This window comes from Podarcis melisellensis (assembly GCF_964234715.1).
Source record: "Podarcis melisellensis genome assembly, chromosome: 12".
In the NCBI taxonomy this organism is placed as follows: domain Eukaryota; kingdom Metazoa; phylum Chordata; class Lepidosauria; order Squamata; family Lacertidae; genus Podarcis; species Podarcis melisellensis.
Window position 1 is genome coordinate 6,996,161 of NC_138544.1, and position 18,929 is coordinate 7,015,089.

The 18,929-nt window shown below is 43.8% G+C and overlaps 1 protein-coding gene and 1 long non-coding RNA gene across 2 annotated transcripts in view; one reads left to right on the forward strand and one right to left on the reverse strand.

The window, feature by feature from the left end:
* The window catches only part of LOC309380944, a 220,541-nt gene that overhangs the window by 127,456 nt on the left and 74,156 nt on the right, over positions 1-18,929 (forward strand). The window lies entirely within an intron of this gene.
* BMPER (BMP binding endothelial regulator) overlaps positions 1-18,929 on the reverse strand; it is a 172,267-nt gene that overhangs the window by 106,750 nt on the left and 46,588 nt on the right. The window contains exons 5-6 of the mRNA XM_081931106.1: positions 17,850-17,940; positions 16,071-16,153 (exon numbers count right to left, since the gene is read on the reverse strand). Of these exons, the coding sequence (XP_081787232.1) occupies positions 16,071-16,153; positions 17,850-17,940 (174 nt within the window). The remainder of the gene's footprint in view (positions 1-16,070; positions 16,154-17,849; positions 17,941-18,929) is intronic.

Genomic DNA, 18,929 nt, shown 5'->3' on the forward strand with positions numbered 1-18,929 from the left:
GGCCCTCTACTTTTACACATCCCCCAACTGACTTGCTTTGGAAGTATTTTTCCATTTTAATTTAAGGTTTATTACATTTACTCTATGTATTTACCAGCACCCAAAGAAAATCACAAATCAATTATCTGTTTCACCAGCCCACAGTGTTGTAATGTGGATATTTTAAGGGGACTGACGTGTCTTTCTTTATTACAGAATAAAACGGTAATTTTCCAGTACTAAAACGCAGAGGTCAGAGGTGGATGTTATGTTTTGATGATGTGTACTGTCTTAGCGGTTACAGCAATATTTCTTTCAGCCTTATAATAAGGGTTAAAGCAGATGACTAATCTTTCAAAAATGTATTCATTACACACACAAAAATCACAAAAATAACTTGGAAAAGTAAACTCACAAACAGTTTGACTGGTGGTATTTGATGATGCAAAACCAAAGCTATCTTAATAATGCACCCTGGCTATCATCTAGCAAGAGAAGATGTACACAGCGGAGATTTTCCCATTGTTGGTTCTAGAGGAGCTTCCCTGGTGCTCAAGGAAGGTCCATAGTTCAGTAGCAAAGCATCTGCTTTGAATATAGAAGATCTCTGGTTCAATCCCCAGTATCTCCAGTTATGCTGAGACTCCCCTCCATCCTGGAGAGCTGCTGCCAGAGTACTTCACAAGCTGTTTTGTTTTTTTAAAAGCTTCTTAATGAATACCAGTCTGCCTTTGCTCTCCATATGAATACTAGTTCCTAAACATTTTAAATGGGGGTGTGGGCAAGAGCATAACTGTACTATGAAATGGGTGCATGCCAAGTTGTCAAAAGAAGCAAAACACAAGAATCAGAACAGTACATTTCCGAGCACAATTCAAAGTGTTGGTGCTGACCTTTAAAGCCCTAAACGGCCTCGGTCCAGTATACCTGAAGGAGCGTCTCCAACCCCATCGTTTTACCCAGACACTGAGGTCCAGCTCCGAGGGCCTTCTGGTGGTTCCCTCACTGCGAGAAGTGAGGTTACTGGGAACCAGGCAGAGGGCCTTCTCAGTGGTGGTGCGTGCCCTGTAGAACGCCCTCCCATCAGATGTCAAGGAAATAAACAACTACCTGACTTTTAGAAGACATCTGAAGGCAGCCCTGTTTAGGGAAGCTTTTAATGTTTGATGTATTGCAGTGTTTTAGTATTTTTTTGGAAGCCGCCCAGAGTGACTGGGGAAGCCCAGCCAGATGGGCGGGGTATAAATAATAAATTATTATTATTATTATTAGAGGATATTGTCATAAGGACTGAACTCATGTATGAGCAGGATCATGGTGGGAACTAGAGTAGCATGATCAGGGGCTCACTACGCTGTAAGCCCAAATGAGCACAAGAAAAAGGAGGCTTCAGGAGGAGGAAATCTGTAGAAGCAGCGAGGGGTGCCCAACTTTGGAAGAGGGTAATTGGAACAGAAAACTAGCAGGTATGTCTGTCTAATCCTCTCCCGGAGTCTCCAAACCACTTTTCTTCCAGCAGGGTTCAAATCAAGGGCAAACAGCATTTGAAACCTCATCAGTGATGGTGATTCTGAAGCATATGGGGATGTGATCTGGGATGGAGAAGCAGGAAGTGGATTAGACATACTTGCTTCTTGGTTCTCCAGTCCAAATTCTTCTCTTCCAAAGCTGCTCCAGGGTGCTTTAATGCGTACATCTGGGTGTAACACATAGTTATCCCCTCAATTTACTAATCTATATGTTCATCTTGTGATCTCCAGAATTTATCTTGCACTACATTACCTTGTTCAGCTGAGTCTGCAGCTGCGAATGCTCAGTGTAATCTATTACATCCTCAACAGCTGTTTGACAGCAGACGGATCAACATATGCCTGTAAGCTTGAGCCTAAAGCCGCACCATCAGTACACAGGTACGGAAATAAATCATCACAAAATATGACTGAAAGTTGGGGAGAATGTGATAATGGTACTGTGAAAACAGTCACAATTCAGAGTTAATTGTCGTTTTCAATAATCGGATCCTTTTGTTTCCCCCCAATTATATATATATTAAAAGAAACATACAATGGTTAATGGCTACTTTGAAGAACTACTCAACACTTCTTCTGTGGAATTTGCATTAAGTCTGTGATTAAAAGATCCAGACTAATTACATGTGGGACACGGTTTCACTGTACAATGTATACTTTGAAGTGTAAAGATCTGTCAATAAAATATTCATAGAAGTGTTACACACACAAAAAACACCCTGTGAAAATGGGTATGAACTGAAAACAAGAAGGAAGACAGAGATGATTCATTTTAAAAAGTAGAGCAGGCAAATGGCATTCCAAGGCTGGAAAATAACTGCAATACACTATAGATAGGTAGCCGTGTTGGTCTGCCATAGTCAAAACAAAAAAAATTCCTTCCAGTAGCACCTTAAAGACCAACTAAGTTAGTTCTTGGTATGAGCTTTCGTGTGCATGCACACTTCTTCAGGTATCTGAAGAAGTGTGCATGCACACGAAAGCTCATACCAAGAACTAACTTAGTTGGTCTTTAAGGTGCTACTGGAAGGAAAAAATTTTTGTTTTGCAATACACTATGTCTGGTATTGTGGACCTCCTGTTTTTCAAAAGCCACGGACCCCCTTCTTTTGAAAATGTTGATATCTCTGCAGTAGTCTTTGTTATGTGAATGGTGCCACCGTACCCTCCAATATGTTCCAGTGCAAAACCAGGATTTGTTCCCGTGCAAGTCACATGACCCACATGAGAGCACAGCACCCAAAAACGGGAGGTCCTGGACAGTTGAAGGGCATGTGCCACAGACCCCCTGGATGGGTTACGTCAAGGACCACCAATTAGGACCTACTTCATTCCATGATAAAAAGGACTCACCTGGAGCAAAAGCTAAAACAAAGAATCAGGAAAACCGAAAGGACCACTCCTTCTCCTTGAATAAAGTACCAGTAGATGCTATCATACTAGCTACCTGGTGTACACAGTGCATATATTACAGCAGGTAGCTAGTAGCCAGAATGATCTCGCAGTCACAGAGTTCAGGAATTTGTTTTATTTAGCTAAATTTATATACTGCTTGAGTGTAACAAAACCACTAAGCGGTTGACACTACAACTAAGGAGCTGACATTTAACAGTGGGGCAAAAATTGTAGAGTGGCCTTCCAGTCTGTATGTCCTTAATGTCCTTGCTCTTGTGTTTTTCAAAGGTGGGTAAATTTAAAGCACAACTGGAAATAACAGAAAAGTAATGTAACTTAATTATGCACTGTTGGAGCCCTGTACTGTTGTTAGGCGTCTCTTCCTTTACTTAGGTAAAGGTAAAGGTACCCCTGCCCGTACGGGCCAGTTGTGTCCGACTCTGGGGTTGCGCGCCCATCTCGCTTAAGAGGACGGGGGCCAGTGCTGTCCGGAGACACTTCCGGGTCACGTGGCCAGCGTGACGAAGCTGCTCTGGCGAGCCTGCACCAGTGCAGCACACAGAAACACCGCTTACCTTCCCGCTATAAAGCGGTACCTATTTATCTACTTGCACTTTGACGTGCTTTCGAACTGCTAGGTGGGCAGGAGCTGGGACCGAACGACGGGAGCTCACCCCGCCGCGGGGATTCGAACCACTGACCATGCGATCGGCAAGTCCTAGGCGCTGAGGTTTTACCCACAGCACCACCCACGTCCTTTACTTACAAGTTTCTAAATGCAGCTTTCTGTATACATTGACTTACGCCAACAAGGCTGTCCCCAGGCTTTCTATCTAACGAAGTATGGTTATCTGCCACCGTAATACCTGCCTGGCAGATTCCTTGTTAGAATGAACACAGCACTTGCAAGTGTTGCAGAGGGTCAGAAGACATGGCAGAGCATTGTGTGGCTGTCACACAAAACTTCTGCGATTTTACCATATGAGAGTGCTGGAGGTGAAATAGTTAAACAGGTTACCCTATCAGAACCCAGGGGGTGGAGTCAGAGCGACTATAAAACCAGCTCTGGGAGGGGCAAAAGGCGGTGTTCGCGAGGTGTTCGTTGGGAGCTGGGTGGGTGGTTGGAGTGGAAGGAATAGGGATAGAGCCTGTGGGTAGGTTGAGTTCATGTAGCGAAATAAGCTGAGTCAGGAACAGTTAGAGGCTGGGAAGACAAGTAAATATCTGAGAGGTGGTTTAGTGAGTGAGAGCAGGTAGCAGAAGTTATAGGTCTGGATAGGCACCCCATGAATGAAATTGACCGATACTGTTTATGAAACCACACGCTTGTTAAACTGCAATAAATAAACAAAAGTTTATGTTCCAATTTAACCCTGACTGGACTCAGTATTGTACCAGGTAGGGCCTGGGTGGTGGCAGCGAGAAATATAGTGGTGGCACAGGGATCAATAGACGGCGAAATGTCCGGGGACCCTGTGTGATCACAACATCTACCATCCCAGCTGTAGCATTCGCTGTGTAGCTTTCCCAGGCATCTCTGCACTTGCTTTTCATATTGGGGGGCTCATTATGCTGTGATATGCCTTCCCCCACCACCTCTCTCCAAGGAAAGACATTTACGTGCTAAATGTGTTTTATCTCACTGTGTAATAAATATAAGGGTAGTAGTGACTATGTGGTAAGATGCACTGCAATACAGCTGGGATGGCGTAAATTTCGCTGTGCACTCTGCATTTTTCCACAAGTGACCTGTCCCTTGTGGAAAAAATGCATCCAAAGCTGCAGTCTGCAAGCCAGAAGGATCCTAGACTCATCATAAAACGTTTCGCAAACAAAGGCTCTAATCATTGACAAGCTGTTGCTTTTACTGCTTCCTACTACAAGTTGTGGGAATCTTCTAGACCTAAATCAATTTTTCAAACAAGTGGCCCCATGAGATACCACACACATTCCATTTGAAAGCAATTTATAAAAAGTGCCTCAGCAGCTGAACATAAATCCACTGCACTCTCTGGACATGTCTGCAGTAATGTGCAATAGTTTCGTTCCCTTACGGTCATCAGGGGTTATTGTTCATTTATTTTCAAGGGGCTTCCAGAGGCTTTGTTTTTCTCCTCAGTCTTTTGCACCTCTTCCCTGGGAAACGGACTCCCCCCCCCCAACACATTTTCTGAGGTGTCCATTCAAACAAATATATTTATGAACTCCAGTGAAGCCCCAAGCCAATAAAAAATGTAGGTTCTCATCAGGGGCAGCCTGTTAATGGCCCACATTTATGGCCTGAACTGTGTAAACTTAAGTCTTTGCTTGTCAGTGGAAGCAATCAATCCTGGCTTGTTAATTAGGAAGGCTTTATGAACTGGGACTTGTCAACCTTTAACATCATTATGTGTGTTCAATAACACGCACCCGGCACCCACCCCAGTTTGTATACATGCTGGGGGTTGGTGGAGGAATACAAAAGGGCCCTGTCCAGCAAACGCTGTAAAAGAAACATAAGAACAGACTCCATTGGGTCAGACCAGTGACCCATTTACCTCAACTAAGTATTCCCCACCAGAGCACAGACGAAGGTGATGGGGACACGAAGATGTATAGTATTGATACTGGAGTCTATTATCTATACTCATGCTTAGAGAATTAGGATACAAGCCCAAAGCCACATCTCCCAGGTTGTTTTTAAGAAAGTTCCACAATTACCACTATTGTTCCTAATGGCAGAATGGTGAAAGCGGTTATTTGTTTAGCTAATTTTAATACATGGGAACAGACAAAACAGCATTAACCTATACAGAAAAAAACATTAAACCGCTTCAAATTTCGCTAACCATATTAGTCAACAGGTAACATAGGACGCAGGTGGTGCTGTGGTCTAAACCAAAGAGCCTAGGGCTTGCCGATCAGAAGGTCGGCGGTTCGAATCCCCGTGACGGGGTGAGCTTCAGTTGCTTGGTCCCTGCTCCTGCCCACCTAGCAGTTCGAAAGCACGTCAAAGTGCAAGTAGATAAATAGGTACCGCTCCGGTGGGAAGGTAAACGGTATTTCCATGCGCTGCTCTGGTTCGCCAGAAGTGGCTTAATCATGCTGGCCACATGACCCGGAAGCTGTATGCTGGCTCCCTCGGCCAATAAAGCAAGATGAGTGCCGCAACCCCAGAGTCGTCTGCGACTAGACCTAACGGTCAGGGGTCCCTTTAACTTTAACATAGGACACCATTTTCATTCTTGGCCATGTACTTTCTAAGGGGCTTGGTATTGCCACATGGTGAATATGAAAATATTGTCTGTGACATTTGATTTTTGATGGCCCATTCACTTATGCTAATTATCATTAGGAATGAGAGAGAAATCCAATTCAGAGAAGTGTTGGCATTTGGAGCTAAAATGCTCAACGGAAGTTGAACTTAATACTGAATCCCTATTGAAAAAGCCCACAGGATGCTGGATATGATCACACTGAGATTCTCAGTTTAGGGGGAAAATAAGAAAGCTATGTTTATTACCAGAAATGCATGCTTTGTAAGAAAGATCTGAGTTTTATCTAACTAAGGTGCCAGCAGAGATGCCTTGAGCTTAGAAGGTGAGAGATACATCTTTTATGAGATTGAAATAAAGTATGAGTTGATCACATTTTTAATGAATAAAATCATCACTCCTTTCATGTTAATCCCTTAATACTACATATAATTCTATTTTGTAGTCTGTTTAAGGTAGAATACAACCCAAAATAAAAAATGAAACAACATTTTAACTTTATTTACAGGCTCACGGCGTAGACAAAGGAATTTTCCCCAGTGCTATAATGACATTGATACTGAGAAGTAATAATAAAAACTGGATTGAGTTCTTAAGGATGTGGAAAGATTGGTTCATCTATCCAAAAAGGATAATTTAAAATCAAGATAAGAAGTCTGTGCATGCATGAGAGCAGAATCCCCTTGCCTGAAGCAACGAAGAGTTTGGGGGCACTGTGAAGACTTTCTCCCAAACCAACTGTGCCAAATATTTATGCGCGCACACCCTGTGAAAACCAAAAAAAAGTTCAAGTTCCTCACAACCTCCCCTCCCTGCATCTTTCAGTAGGCCCGTTCAGTTTGCATCCTGTATCCCATGAATGACAACAACAAAAATCTGTGAAAGGTTTGTACCAGTATTATTTAAAGGTAAGAACCAGCTCAAAGCTAAGCCTAGAAGCAAATAGGAAGCCAAATAAGATTGTACACAACCAGAATAATATTTTCCATCTGGTCAGTCCGTGGCAAAAAATCTGGCAGCAGCTTTTGGATCAATTTCTTCAAGGCTGCCCATGCAAAGAACATTACAGTAATCCAATCTAGAAGCTACTAAAGCATGAATGATCATAGCAATGTCTGTCTTTTCCAGCAGAACAGCACACATTAACTGGAGCTAGTAAAAAAAAAACAACCCACCTAGTTACTGCCACAACCTGGGCACCCAAAAACCGAAATAAATAGCCCCCAAACTGTAAACCTATATTATGAGAGAGTTCGGCCCAACCTGAACTGAACACTCAAAACTAGATCACCCAAATCTCATAACCAACTGGATGAAATTCCTTTTTGTTGCCCTGTACCTGGTCCCTCACTGCTATAACGGCAAGAGTTCAGGGTTTTCACTGGGTTTTGGTGAAAATGAGAAATGGAGATGGTGACATTTCAGACCACATCTTGATTTCACCCAGCAGTTTCGATGTTGAAAAGGACTGCAGCCCCAGACAAGAAATCCTTCCATGTTTATGTCAAGAGTTCCAAGTGTCAGAATTGGCCCCAGGAGATGAACGAAAAACAGATCAGGCTCTGTGGGACTCAGACCAGATGCTCAATAGTCATATCAGATTTGGGACCCCTGCAGACTCTATCTGAAGAGCTCCAGGAATGACGATGGGATGAATAAGCAGCCAGGAAGCAGACAGAGGGGGTTTCAGAGCATGTTGGAAGAAAAGGCAAAGAACCTGAAGAGGATAAACTAGGAAATAGAAAAATCAGGAAAGAAAAAGACAGACCTTGGTCACCTTGTTATGGTTTAACATCCTTTTCCATGAAGAGGTAACAAAGGATGAATGTGAACAAACATGCCTATAGGCTTGTTGGCTATTCACTATGAATTGCCTGGCACTGCTACTGTTGTCTTTTACTCAACGCTTACTTAGCGGAAATAATTTCATTTAGAGACTTCCATACTTCTACGTACCTGCAAAGTCCTCAAGTTTACAGAAATTTTGGGGAGCTCCATTCCCCTTCCAAACTTATCAGTATTTGACCATCTAGGTTTGCATTTACAGGGAGCAGGTCGTTGTTTTGCTGCAATGTGGAGCACTCCTGTTCACGGTTTCAACCAGCCAGCTGTCCATGTCCTATTCCAGGATACTCCATTCCACTTCTCCTTGGTTTTCCCCTCCTCCCCCTCCCCCACTAAAGATGCTCAGCATTGTGGCCATTGGACACATTTAATTCTCACTGAGATCTTTTGGAGCTTCCCCACCCCCCTTGGATTTCACTCCTAAATTTAATTGTTGCTGAAAGCCAGAGGATTCCTATACATATGGGTGGCCATATTAAAAAATAACCTTTACCCCACAAACATTTTTTATAAGAGTGAAATCTGCAACAAATTGATGCAGTGTACTGTATTCTCACTTTCTAATATGCACTTAAACTCTAAGTAGGGCATTCCACTCCACCCAGCCACATCCCTCCTGGTTTTCTTTTCCATATGACATGGCTTCCTGTGGCTACTGAGCATGCTCAGTCCTCACTAGGGAGTTTTGCCCCATTAAGGGTTTTTTTAATGGCATTTTGCATCTTTAGGGATTTTAGGGATACTTCTAGGGACGTGGGTGGCGCCGTGGGTTAAACCACAGAGCCTAGGACTTGCCGATCAGAAGGTCGGCGGTTCTAATCCCCGCGACGGGGTGACCTCCCGTTGCTCAGTCCCTGCTCCTGCCAACCTAGCCGTTTGAAAGCACGTCAAAGTGCAAGTAGATAAATAGGTACCGCTTCGGCGGGAAGGTAAACGGCATTTCCGTGCGTTGCTCTGGTTCACCAGAAGCGGCTCAGTCATGCTGGCCACATGACCCGGAAGCTGTACGCCGGCTCCCTTGGCCAATAAAGCGAGATGAGTGCCGCAACCCCAGAGTCGTCCGTGACTGGACCTAATGGTCAGGGGTCCCTTTACCTTTTTTTAAATCTTTGCATTCTCCTCAAACATGCCGATTCTATTCTTGTATTTTTTCATTGGTGCCATTTTGGCTCCATTTCTGTCAGCACTCACCACCTGAGCTTGCTATTAAGGAGGAGAATGCTAAAAATATTTTTTGGATGACTGAAGATAAAAAAAACCCTCATTTACATTTTTGAATAATTGGAGAATAATGTTGTTGCCAAAAGCCGGAATGGAATTCTTTTAGGTTTCCTGTTCTCACCCAAGCCTTAGGCTCAACCTCCCACCTTATGAAATTCAACTTCTTCAGACTGCCTTATGGAAAAATCAATATACATATAAATACACATCACCTCAACAAAGGAAGTGAAGGGCATCTGAAATTATTTCCATCTAACTGGAGCTGAGTGAAAGGTAACAGCAGCAATGCCTGACTGTAGTCAAATGGCATTAATGCCTTGATTTCTTCACTGATTTGGGATACCCTCTGCTACTGAAACAGAATAACTGGGTTCAAAATTGAGCAGAGATACTCAGGGGAGAAAGGATTATAGACAGCCTATTAGACAGGATGCAGCAATCCACAGAACCAGGTAAAGATGTTCTGGGTGGGGCTGCACTCCCTCTGGAAAGAAAAAACAAAACAGGTTTGGAGTGGTGTCCTGGATCCAAGATGTTAAGGACCTTAAAAATAATAAATGAACTTATCCAAATTAATACATGTCCATGTCCAAGAATGGTCATAGTTGGCATACCAGCTATACTTGGTCAAAGGCACTGATAGGCATTAAGCCTACCTGAGCCTCCAAGAACAAAGCTGGACCCATGTGCACCCTCAAACTCCACCTTACCCAAGAATGAGATGTTTGCAACCAGCTGGGAGTTGTTATAAACCACAGAATCCAAGACAAGCTTCTTCAGGAAGCATGGACACATGACCACCAGTTTAAGGGCAGAAGGAATTGCAAGAGTCTTATCCGCATCATCAGTAAATTGAAATGGGAAGCATAGGAAGGCAGTGCCTTGGACACCTCAGAATGAACTACAAAGACATGTTGTTGGACGCTCACGCCCCGCAATGGGAGCCAGCATGATTAATGGTCCAAGACGGTGGGAAGTGTATGCGGACTGGGGTGGGGAGTACAGGTTCCCTATCCCTATCACAAGTGAGACTGAGGAAGAAGAAGAGTTTGGATTTGATACCCCGCTTTATCACTACCCTAAGGAGTCTCAAAGCGGCTAACAATCCCCCTCAACGAACACTCTGTGGGGTGAGTGAGGCTGAGAGACTTCAGAGAAGTGTGACTAGCTCAAGGTCACCCAGCAGCTGCATGTGGAGGAGTGGGGAAGCGAACCCAGTTCACCAGATTACGAGTCTACCGCTCTTAACCACTACATCACACTGGCATATGCCGCTGGAGGAGGAATGGGATGCAAATACAGTGGTACCTCGGGTTACAGACGCTTCAGGTTACAGACGCTTCAGGTTACAGACTCCGCTAACCCAGAAATAGTACCTCAGGTTAATAATTTTGCTTCAGGATGAGAACAGAAATTGCACAGTGGCGGCATGGCGGCAGCGGGAGGCCCCATTAGGTAAAGTGGTACCTTGGGTTAAGAACAGTTTCAGGTTAAGAACGGACTTTCAGAACGATTTTAAGTTCTTAACCCGAGGTACCACTGTATGATAATTAGCTATGTGATGGCTAAACCAATGGGAAATGGGGCAGACAGTTGTTTCACAGGACACCTGCCTGATATTCATCTGCATATTTCCTGCAGAGATGAAAGGTGAACTGTCTTTCCCCTCTTGCCTAGTCTGTTTTATGGCAGTAACCAAGTATATTCCCCTCCCCCTCACCACTTAATAGGCCAGCTGATTGCTTGCCTTGCTTCCGCACTCCCGGTTGGAGACTAAAACTAGAATAGTCCTCCTCTGAAGCCACTCAATAGCTCTGCCTCTTCTCCCAGCATGGCAGTACCTCTTATCTCCAAATACCTCACATGCCAGAACTCATACAGATTATAGTCTCGGTAACATGGGTATGTGGGAGACTCTGCAATTAAAAGGGCTCCGTTGTGGGCTTGGCATACTCTCGTTAAAGAAAAAACTTTGCCATCCTTACATGAGAGCTGCTTTCTTGCCAAGCCTGCCCCCTTTTTATTATTTCTAAACAGTTACAGTACATCAAAATGGGAAGTAATGAGATAATTGGAACCTGACTACTTAATATAGGCTACAAGGAAAGACGGATCCTCAAGCTGAGGCTCCAATATTTGGCCCCTCATGAGAAGAGAAGACTCCCTGGAAAAGACCCTGATGTTGGGAAAGATGGAGGGTACAAGGAGAAGGGGACGACAGAGGACGAGATGGCCGGACAGTGTTCTTGAAGCTACCAGTATAAGTTTAACCAAACTGCAGGAGGCAGTGAAAGACAGGAGTGCCTGGTGTGCTCTGGTCCATGGGGTCACAAAGAGTCGGACACGACTAAATGACTAAACAACAACAACAACAACAAGGAAGCACATGTGAAAGCCAAAAGTTCCAGCAACCCTCCTTCCTGTACAGGCGGGCAGCCTCCTTCTCAAGCGCTTGCAAGTGTGGCTACTGAAGAATACACCTGATTAATGTCACCAGTCCATCAATGGAGTGAGGGCTTCAAGGTGAAGGGAGTGGGGGGGGGGAGGAGAGTGAGAGCCATGGCTTTTGCAAAATTGGCTCCACTAGAGCAAGAGCTACCACATTAATGCTAGATGGATAAATTATAGCAGGACAGCTGGGCTTCAGTAAGTGATCCCCATAACCCTGCCCTTCTTTCACACATAAATGTACTTCCCCAGAGAGATCCAGCCATTTAAAGGCTGCTCGCTGACTGAAAGGCAATTATGTCCAGAACTGGCCCATACATTTTCATGTTTACCAGGAAACCCTTAAGTCACCCAAAGGACGAGATTGCTCGCGGACGTGTTAATGGAACAGAGTGTGTTTCAAATCTCTGACTTAAGAATGGATGCCATCTGGATCAGTAACAGCCAACAACTTGTATCCGACATATGGACACTAAACCTTGGCGCACTAAAGCATTTTAGTCCGGCTTCTGCTGAGCAAAGGTGAAGCCACCAAAGCCGTGGGCTCTGCAGAAGGTGTACCGCGGGCATGTGAAAATGGAGCAATATGGGGTTGGGGTGCAGAGAATGCAAGTACAGATAGGAACAGGGAAAAGAAGGATCATTGGTCATTATGTTAATAAGCCCAATACCCCGTTAACTAGGATTCTCATTCACTTAGGATGATTAGCATGGTGAGGTGCAAAATTTACTCTGGAGCAGAGATACAATTCACAGGTGACTTGCCATGGACAGACACCCAAGTAATTGCATCATATGGCTACAAAGCCAGTACAGCGGTACCTCGGGTTACAGACACTTCAGGTTACAGGCGCTTCAGGTTACAGACTCTGCTAACCCAGAAATATTACCTCGGGTTAAGAACTTTGCTTTAGGATGAGAACAGAAATCGTGCTCTGGCGGCGCGGTGGCAGCAGGAGGCCCCATTAGCTAAAGCGATACCTCAGGTTAAGAACAGTTTCAGGTTAAGAACAGACCTCCGGAACGAACTAAGTTCTTAACCAGAGGTACCACTATAGCAGTCTCTGTACTGTGAGCTCTGCTCGCCTTAACTTGGTGTGCAGGTTTTCTCATCACCAAAACATACCAGGCTCCGTAAGCTCTGTAAGAGGTCGTTTTCCAAAGTCTGATTATCACTTGCTTGGCTGCCATAGCACTAAGGCCATTTCGATCAGGATTTCCATTTGGGAAGAGAGCCTCCGCTGATACGTTGTAGGGGCAGGAGGAGCTGTGTGGCTTCATCAGTGGCGCAAGACACAAGTCCCCACAGCCCCCCTCTACCCAGGCTTCCCTCTTGAGAGGGTAATGACTGCAGAAGGCTTCTCATTTTATGGGTGACATATTGTGCCGATGTATCAACTGCTGTTCGGAGTGCAGGCTTAGCCACACCCTGGATCCTGCTCTAACCTTTTAATGCTGGGACTGGCAGAACAGCAATGCCTGTGTGCCTTGGTTCCTCTCTGTTTTCTAGCCCCCAAGCCACTGACCCACAAGGGCCAAAAGACAGAAAGAAAGGGGAGGCTAAGGAGCATGTGTTTTGCATACAAAAGGTCCCAGCTGGGAAAGACTCATGTCTGAAACCCTGAAGGGTCACTAAGGCCATTGCAGTCAATACCAAGCAACATGATCGGGTGGTCTGAATCTGTATAAGGGAACAAGAGCGTAGGGTGGAACTAGCTGTTAATCCTAGCATGGAAGATACCTGAAATAATGTGGTGAAATCACAGGTGGGCAGGGAGCAGTTAGCACTTACACTGTTCCCCTGGAACGTATAGCTTCTTGCCCCAAGTGAGCAAACAGGTGGCCCAGCTGTATTAAAATGAATTCAGCTTTCAGAAACATTTTTCCTCCTGTATTCTAATTAAGCTGCTCTACTATTCCAAGCTCTGACTGTCAGAGACATTCCTGGAAATGGGAATTTATAGTTAAATTAAACAGCCTTGTGTTTTTCCACCTATCTCCCCACTGCCAAAACCGAAGGGGGGAGGAAACCTTGCAGAGATGTATCTTTGGTCTCCCTCCTCCTCCGCACTTTGGTTCTTCCTCCCTTACAGGAGTCATGCCGAATGACTACAATCTGAAATCACAGTGGAAATCTAATTAGGGGTGGGGAAAAATACCTTTCATCTAATAAAGTCCTCACATGTTGCAGCATATCACTCACAAGCCAGTTCCCATACTATCGCATGACTAGATAGGTATCTGAAAACAGACATCCGCCCTACTTCTCCGATAAGAGATTTGCTGCCGCAATCTTCTTCTCTTTTTTAAGGGGTTGGGTGGGGAGGACACTCCAGAGCACAGGCAGCAAACTTCTGCAAGAATTCTTCGTGATGGCTGCACAGCTCATGTTCAGTTTGCACAGGTATGACCCTTATTCAAAGGCAAATAAGCAGGTGAGACAGATGAGGAGGAGTAAAGAAAACAGGAATGAAGAAGGCTTGGAGGAAGAGGGCTGCACTGCTCTTCAGTTTGCTGAGAGATTTCTTTCCACTAAACCCACACCTAGTCCTAGTCCTCTGGGTAGGAACGGAAGGGGTGGGGAAGGAAACACTGACAAACTGGCAGCCTATTAATTGTATTTTAATCAATGTGCAACTTCTGTTTGATGAAGTTAAGGAGGCGCTGGAGAAGAGAAACAGCCAACTGCACCCCAAGGCAAAGGCAAGCATGTACAGCCAATCTGACTTCAGCTATGCCGAACGTGATGAATGATTAATTGAAGCCATTGGGGCCCAGATCCTGCAGGTTGCACAACATGTCTGTGCCATGTGCATAGCTGCCAATTAAAAAAAGGGTTATAGGGTGCTTCTTCTTTAGCTTGTGCCAGCTATCACCCAGGGATAACCCTCCTAAAGGCACTTAAGTCAAGCCAATTGGAATACTGTAATATGAAACAAATCAGATTTCAAGAAATCTCAGACCACTGTAGATTATGGAATATAAAACTAGCTGTCTTGTATTGACTTAGTCCATCTACTCCCATCAACAAGAGTTCACCAAGGTCTTTTGCCACGGAACTACTTCCTCGGTTCTTTTCACTGGGGGTTTTCAGATCCTGAACCTGCAAGGCACTGAGTTAGGCACACTTAATGACTGAAAGTGTGCATCACTTCTAGACCCACTGCTTCCTAGTAAAATTTTAGTGCACAGCATGTTCGTCTAAGTTTAAGATGGTCATACATGGGACATACTACAACCGAGTCTGAGCTTGGTCAGTTATTACCTTAACAGTGCAATCCTATCTGCATCTACTCAAAAGTACGTGTTGTTGAGTTCAACAAGAGGTTGCTCCCTGGTAAGGAATAGGACTGAAATCTACATCCTGTTTGTGCTTGTCGTTTTCTTGACTTTAAAGGCATTTTACCACCCAAGCAATTATACACACTTTTTGCACTTTCTGTATTTGTAAATGAAATTTTAAATGTACGTTTGATATAAGTAGGCATCTCAACTGGGGTGTATAACCAGGCAACCTGTCCGCAATCACTTGGAGAGGTATTTCACACACCACCTCAACTAATGTGCATAGCAGACTTAAAACAACTTGCCAACAAAAGGAATTTAGCCCTACCAAATTTGAATCTAGGTTTTGTAACAAATTCACTCACAGTTTCACTCATAAGGAAGAGAAAAACTGTTTTCATGTTATAAGACATGAATACATTCCACCATGTAATGTTACACAGTATCTCTCTTTTGGGTTTCATATGTGCATATTGTGCACACATCATGCATAGCTATGCCAGTTCTTTCTGCTGGATGGTTCCAATTTTTTTAATGGCGCCTGACCACTTGGAAGCATGTCAGTTTGTATAGCAACACACACTCCTGGAGAACTGAATCATCCCTAATACAGAGGCTTGTATAGAACCAAATCTCAAATTAGCAAGTACTATATGAGGGTTGGTCAACTATTAAGTTGGTTCTGCTTTCTAGAAAGCAAATGATTCCAATATACTCTGTATTTTTTAAAAAAATGTTTTACCATCATAAGCAACTATTGACATGTATGGGACTTGACAAACTTTTGTTGTTGTACACAATTCCATGGAGCACCAACTGACTGATGGGGTGGGGGTAGGAAGAGGAGAGGAAAAGAGAGGTGACATGCCAACTGGCAAATATTCAAATACCGTTTATGCCAGGAAAAGCCAAGCCTGAATTCCTAAACCAACCAATAACTTGAACCACCTAATCCAGTTCTTTATCTACCAAGCGATGTCTGCTCTAAACAGAAAACTCAAATTATGCCACAAATGTTCAAGTAATGCTTTTGCTACCAGAATCAGAGTTCCACTTCATTTAATATAACGCTGTTATATTTATCATGTGCATTGATACAAAGTTAAAAACTTACAACACAAGCACACGTGACGCATTTGTTCCCTTCAGGCTGAAATTCCTCACCTTCGCGGTAATGTCTACCTTCAAATGTACAACCTGGGTGGAAAAAAAGAGAAAATAAGTTTGGCTCATATCTGCATAAGATCTCTCTTGCAGTTGAGCTGCAATATAAATGCAATGTGTGAAAAGTACTAGTAGCCCAAACTGTTTGCAAATAGTAGGTTCGGATAAAATCATTATCTAAAATAACAGGAGCACGTATGGGAATTCCTCTTAATTGCCTCTTCATTTCCAAGCCTTTAGGGCACACCACATTATCATTTTAAATCTTATCTTCATAACCACAAAGGTCGAGGAACTTAATTAAAATGCATTAAGTTCATAGTAATGTGTTGTACATCTTAGGAATTCGGATTTTAACAAACATGAAAAGAAAAATTGAACTCTGTAATCCTAACTGAGTACCACAATTATGTATTGATTATATCATGCGGAAACCAAACAGCCATCATGTACACTGAAGAAGAAATCAATGTGATACCCTAGAGATGAGGAAGTGAGGTAGAGATTGTTCATGGACAATAATTTTTTTTTATTAATGCCTGCTTTGCTTCTGCTCTGCATATAAACTAATGTTTTAACAGCAACAAGGATGGGGGAAAGTGTGGTGCCAGGAAAGGGGCAAACACAGAGTCTCCGCTCCTCCACATGCAGCTGCTGGGTGACCTTGGGCCAGTCACACTTCTTTGAAGTCTCTCAGCCCCACTCACCTCACAGAGTGTTTGTTGTGGGGGAAGAAGGGAAAGGAGAATGTTAGCCGCTTTGAGACTCCTTAAAGGGAGTGAAAGGCGGGATATAAAATCCAAACTCTTCTTCTTCTTCTTCTAGCCAGCGCCACCTCCATGTTTAGTGTGGTGCTTGGGAACAATGTTCTGAGTGGACCCTTCCTTCCATGAGTGGGCTTCCCTCCTCATTGCCAGTGTCAGCTGTCCATTCACTTCTGCTCTTCCTATGAGCGCAACCCATAAAACCACCCTCAAGGCAAGAGGAGGAGGGTATGAATTGGCAGCTATGGAGGGGAGGCCTCACTGAGAACATCAATTATGGCACAACTGCATTGACGACCAGTTAGGTTTCCGGGCTCAGTTCAAAGTGCTAGTTCTGACCCACAGAGTCTTATGCAGCTCAGGACCACACCTCAAGGACCGCCTCTCCCCACGTGAACTGACCTGGACCCTGCAATCACCATCCCACGTGACCCCTGCATGAGAGGTCCAGAGGGTGGCTCCAAATTTGTGGAATGCTCTCCCCAAGGAAGTTCACCTGGCACCATCTTTATCCATATTTAAGCACGAGGCAAAATGTTTCCTTTTTTCCTGAGGTTTTTGGCCCTTTGGAGGGTTTTCAAGCATTTGTGATCTCTTTTCAGTGAGGCAGGATCTGTAGACGTATCTTTTATTTGTACAGATGTGAGGAGAGGGGTAGGTTTTGATTCTGTTTATTGCAGTTGGTTTAGTTTTTCTATAGTCATAAAACAGTAACTGCATAAATTAGCAGCAGTCCACCGCAGTGAACCAACCGCAGGGTTGTGGGCTGTGGCAGACGCCCAACAATGCCAACCCTCGGAGCTAACTGAGGCCCTGGAAGGCTTCTCAGAGGCAGTCAGACACCACAGCCCTTAGCTAGATGAACCAGGGCTCTGGATTCTGAGCCTCGTATTCCACCTTAAAAACTGACCCACAGAACGTAATGCATTTTAGATTTGTATACCACTGTCTCTTTGAAACCTTACCTGGACATGTGGGGCAGCACATTCCTGACTGCTTTGAAGGGTTTTTGCAATGAACAATGCAGTGAATCTCAGATTCTGTTATCACTCCTTCCTGTCAAGAGCACAACAAACCAACAATTATTTACAATCCAAAAATTAAAGTAAAGCACAGAGTACACATGGAAGGGAGGTACAGAAATAAATAACATATTATATAAGCAATCTGCACAATGGACATAGTGATAAATAGAATGATCAGAATCTTAAGGCATTTTTTAACATACAGAATTTAAATCAGATTTTGTACTTCACATCTCAGTAATGTAGCTACACTTAAAAATTACTTTCCTATATGACAACATTCATACATACTCATAAATAGATGAGAGGTGCTCTTTAACATCACTAAAGTGCACAGTAGCCTAGTCAACCTGAGGTGACACTTTGTCACATCAATTTATGCTGGATTTTTGCATTTTCAAAAAATAGCACTGCTGTTTGATGACAAAGGGGTAGACCTATGATCGAGATGGAAGGCATTCAATGATGTGTTTTTGTTTTTATTTACAAAGTTCATTAAATGTGGACCACTGGGCAAGGACTGGAATCGGGATGAGTTGCAGATCACATCTGATATTCAGAGTGTGCTCAGGGAAACCTTGCAAAAAAACAGTTGCTTTGGTTGTCGTTGTCTCTCTGTACAGTGGTCCAAACTGAGATTAATCCAAAAGTAAAATAGTACTTGAGTCTGCCTAACTCCACTTGCTAGATTCAACTATGAGGTAGGAAACCAAGAAACCTTCTTGAGAGGAAAAAAATGATGCCTCTCTTCTCAAAAGCCTTTAAGACACAGGAAACGTTAAAATAACGCTTTGATTGCAACAGACCTGATAAAGACATTCCTCCCACCCTACTTCCTTGGAGGAAAGGGGCTTATGAAAAGAGATAAAAGGTTCTCCTCCTGTGGAATGGAAGCCTCTTATCTCTGATGCTTCTGCTGATAGGGGTCTAGTAAATGATCACTTCCTGCACTCCTTGCTCCAGAAGTCAAAATCCTGGTAAATAAAATGACAGGATAACAGGATCTCTGTGCACAGGTTG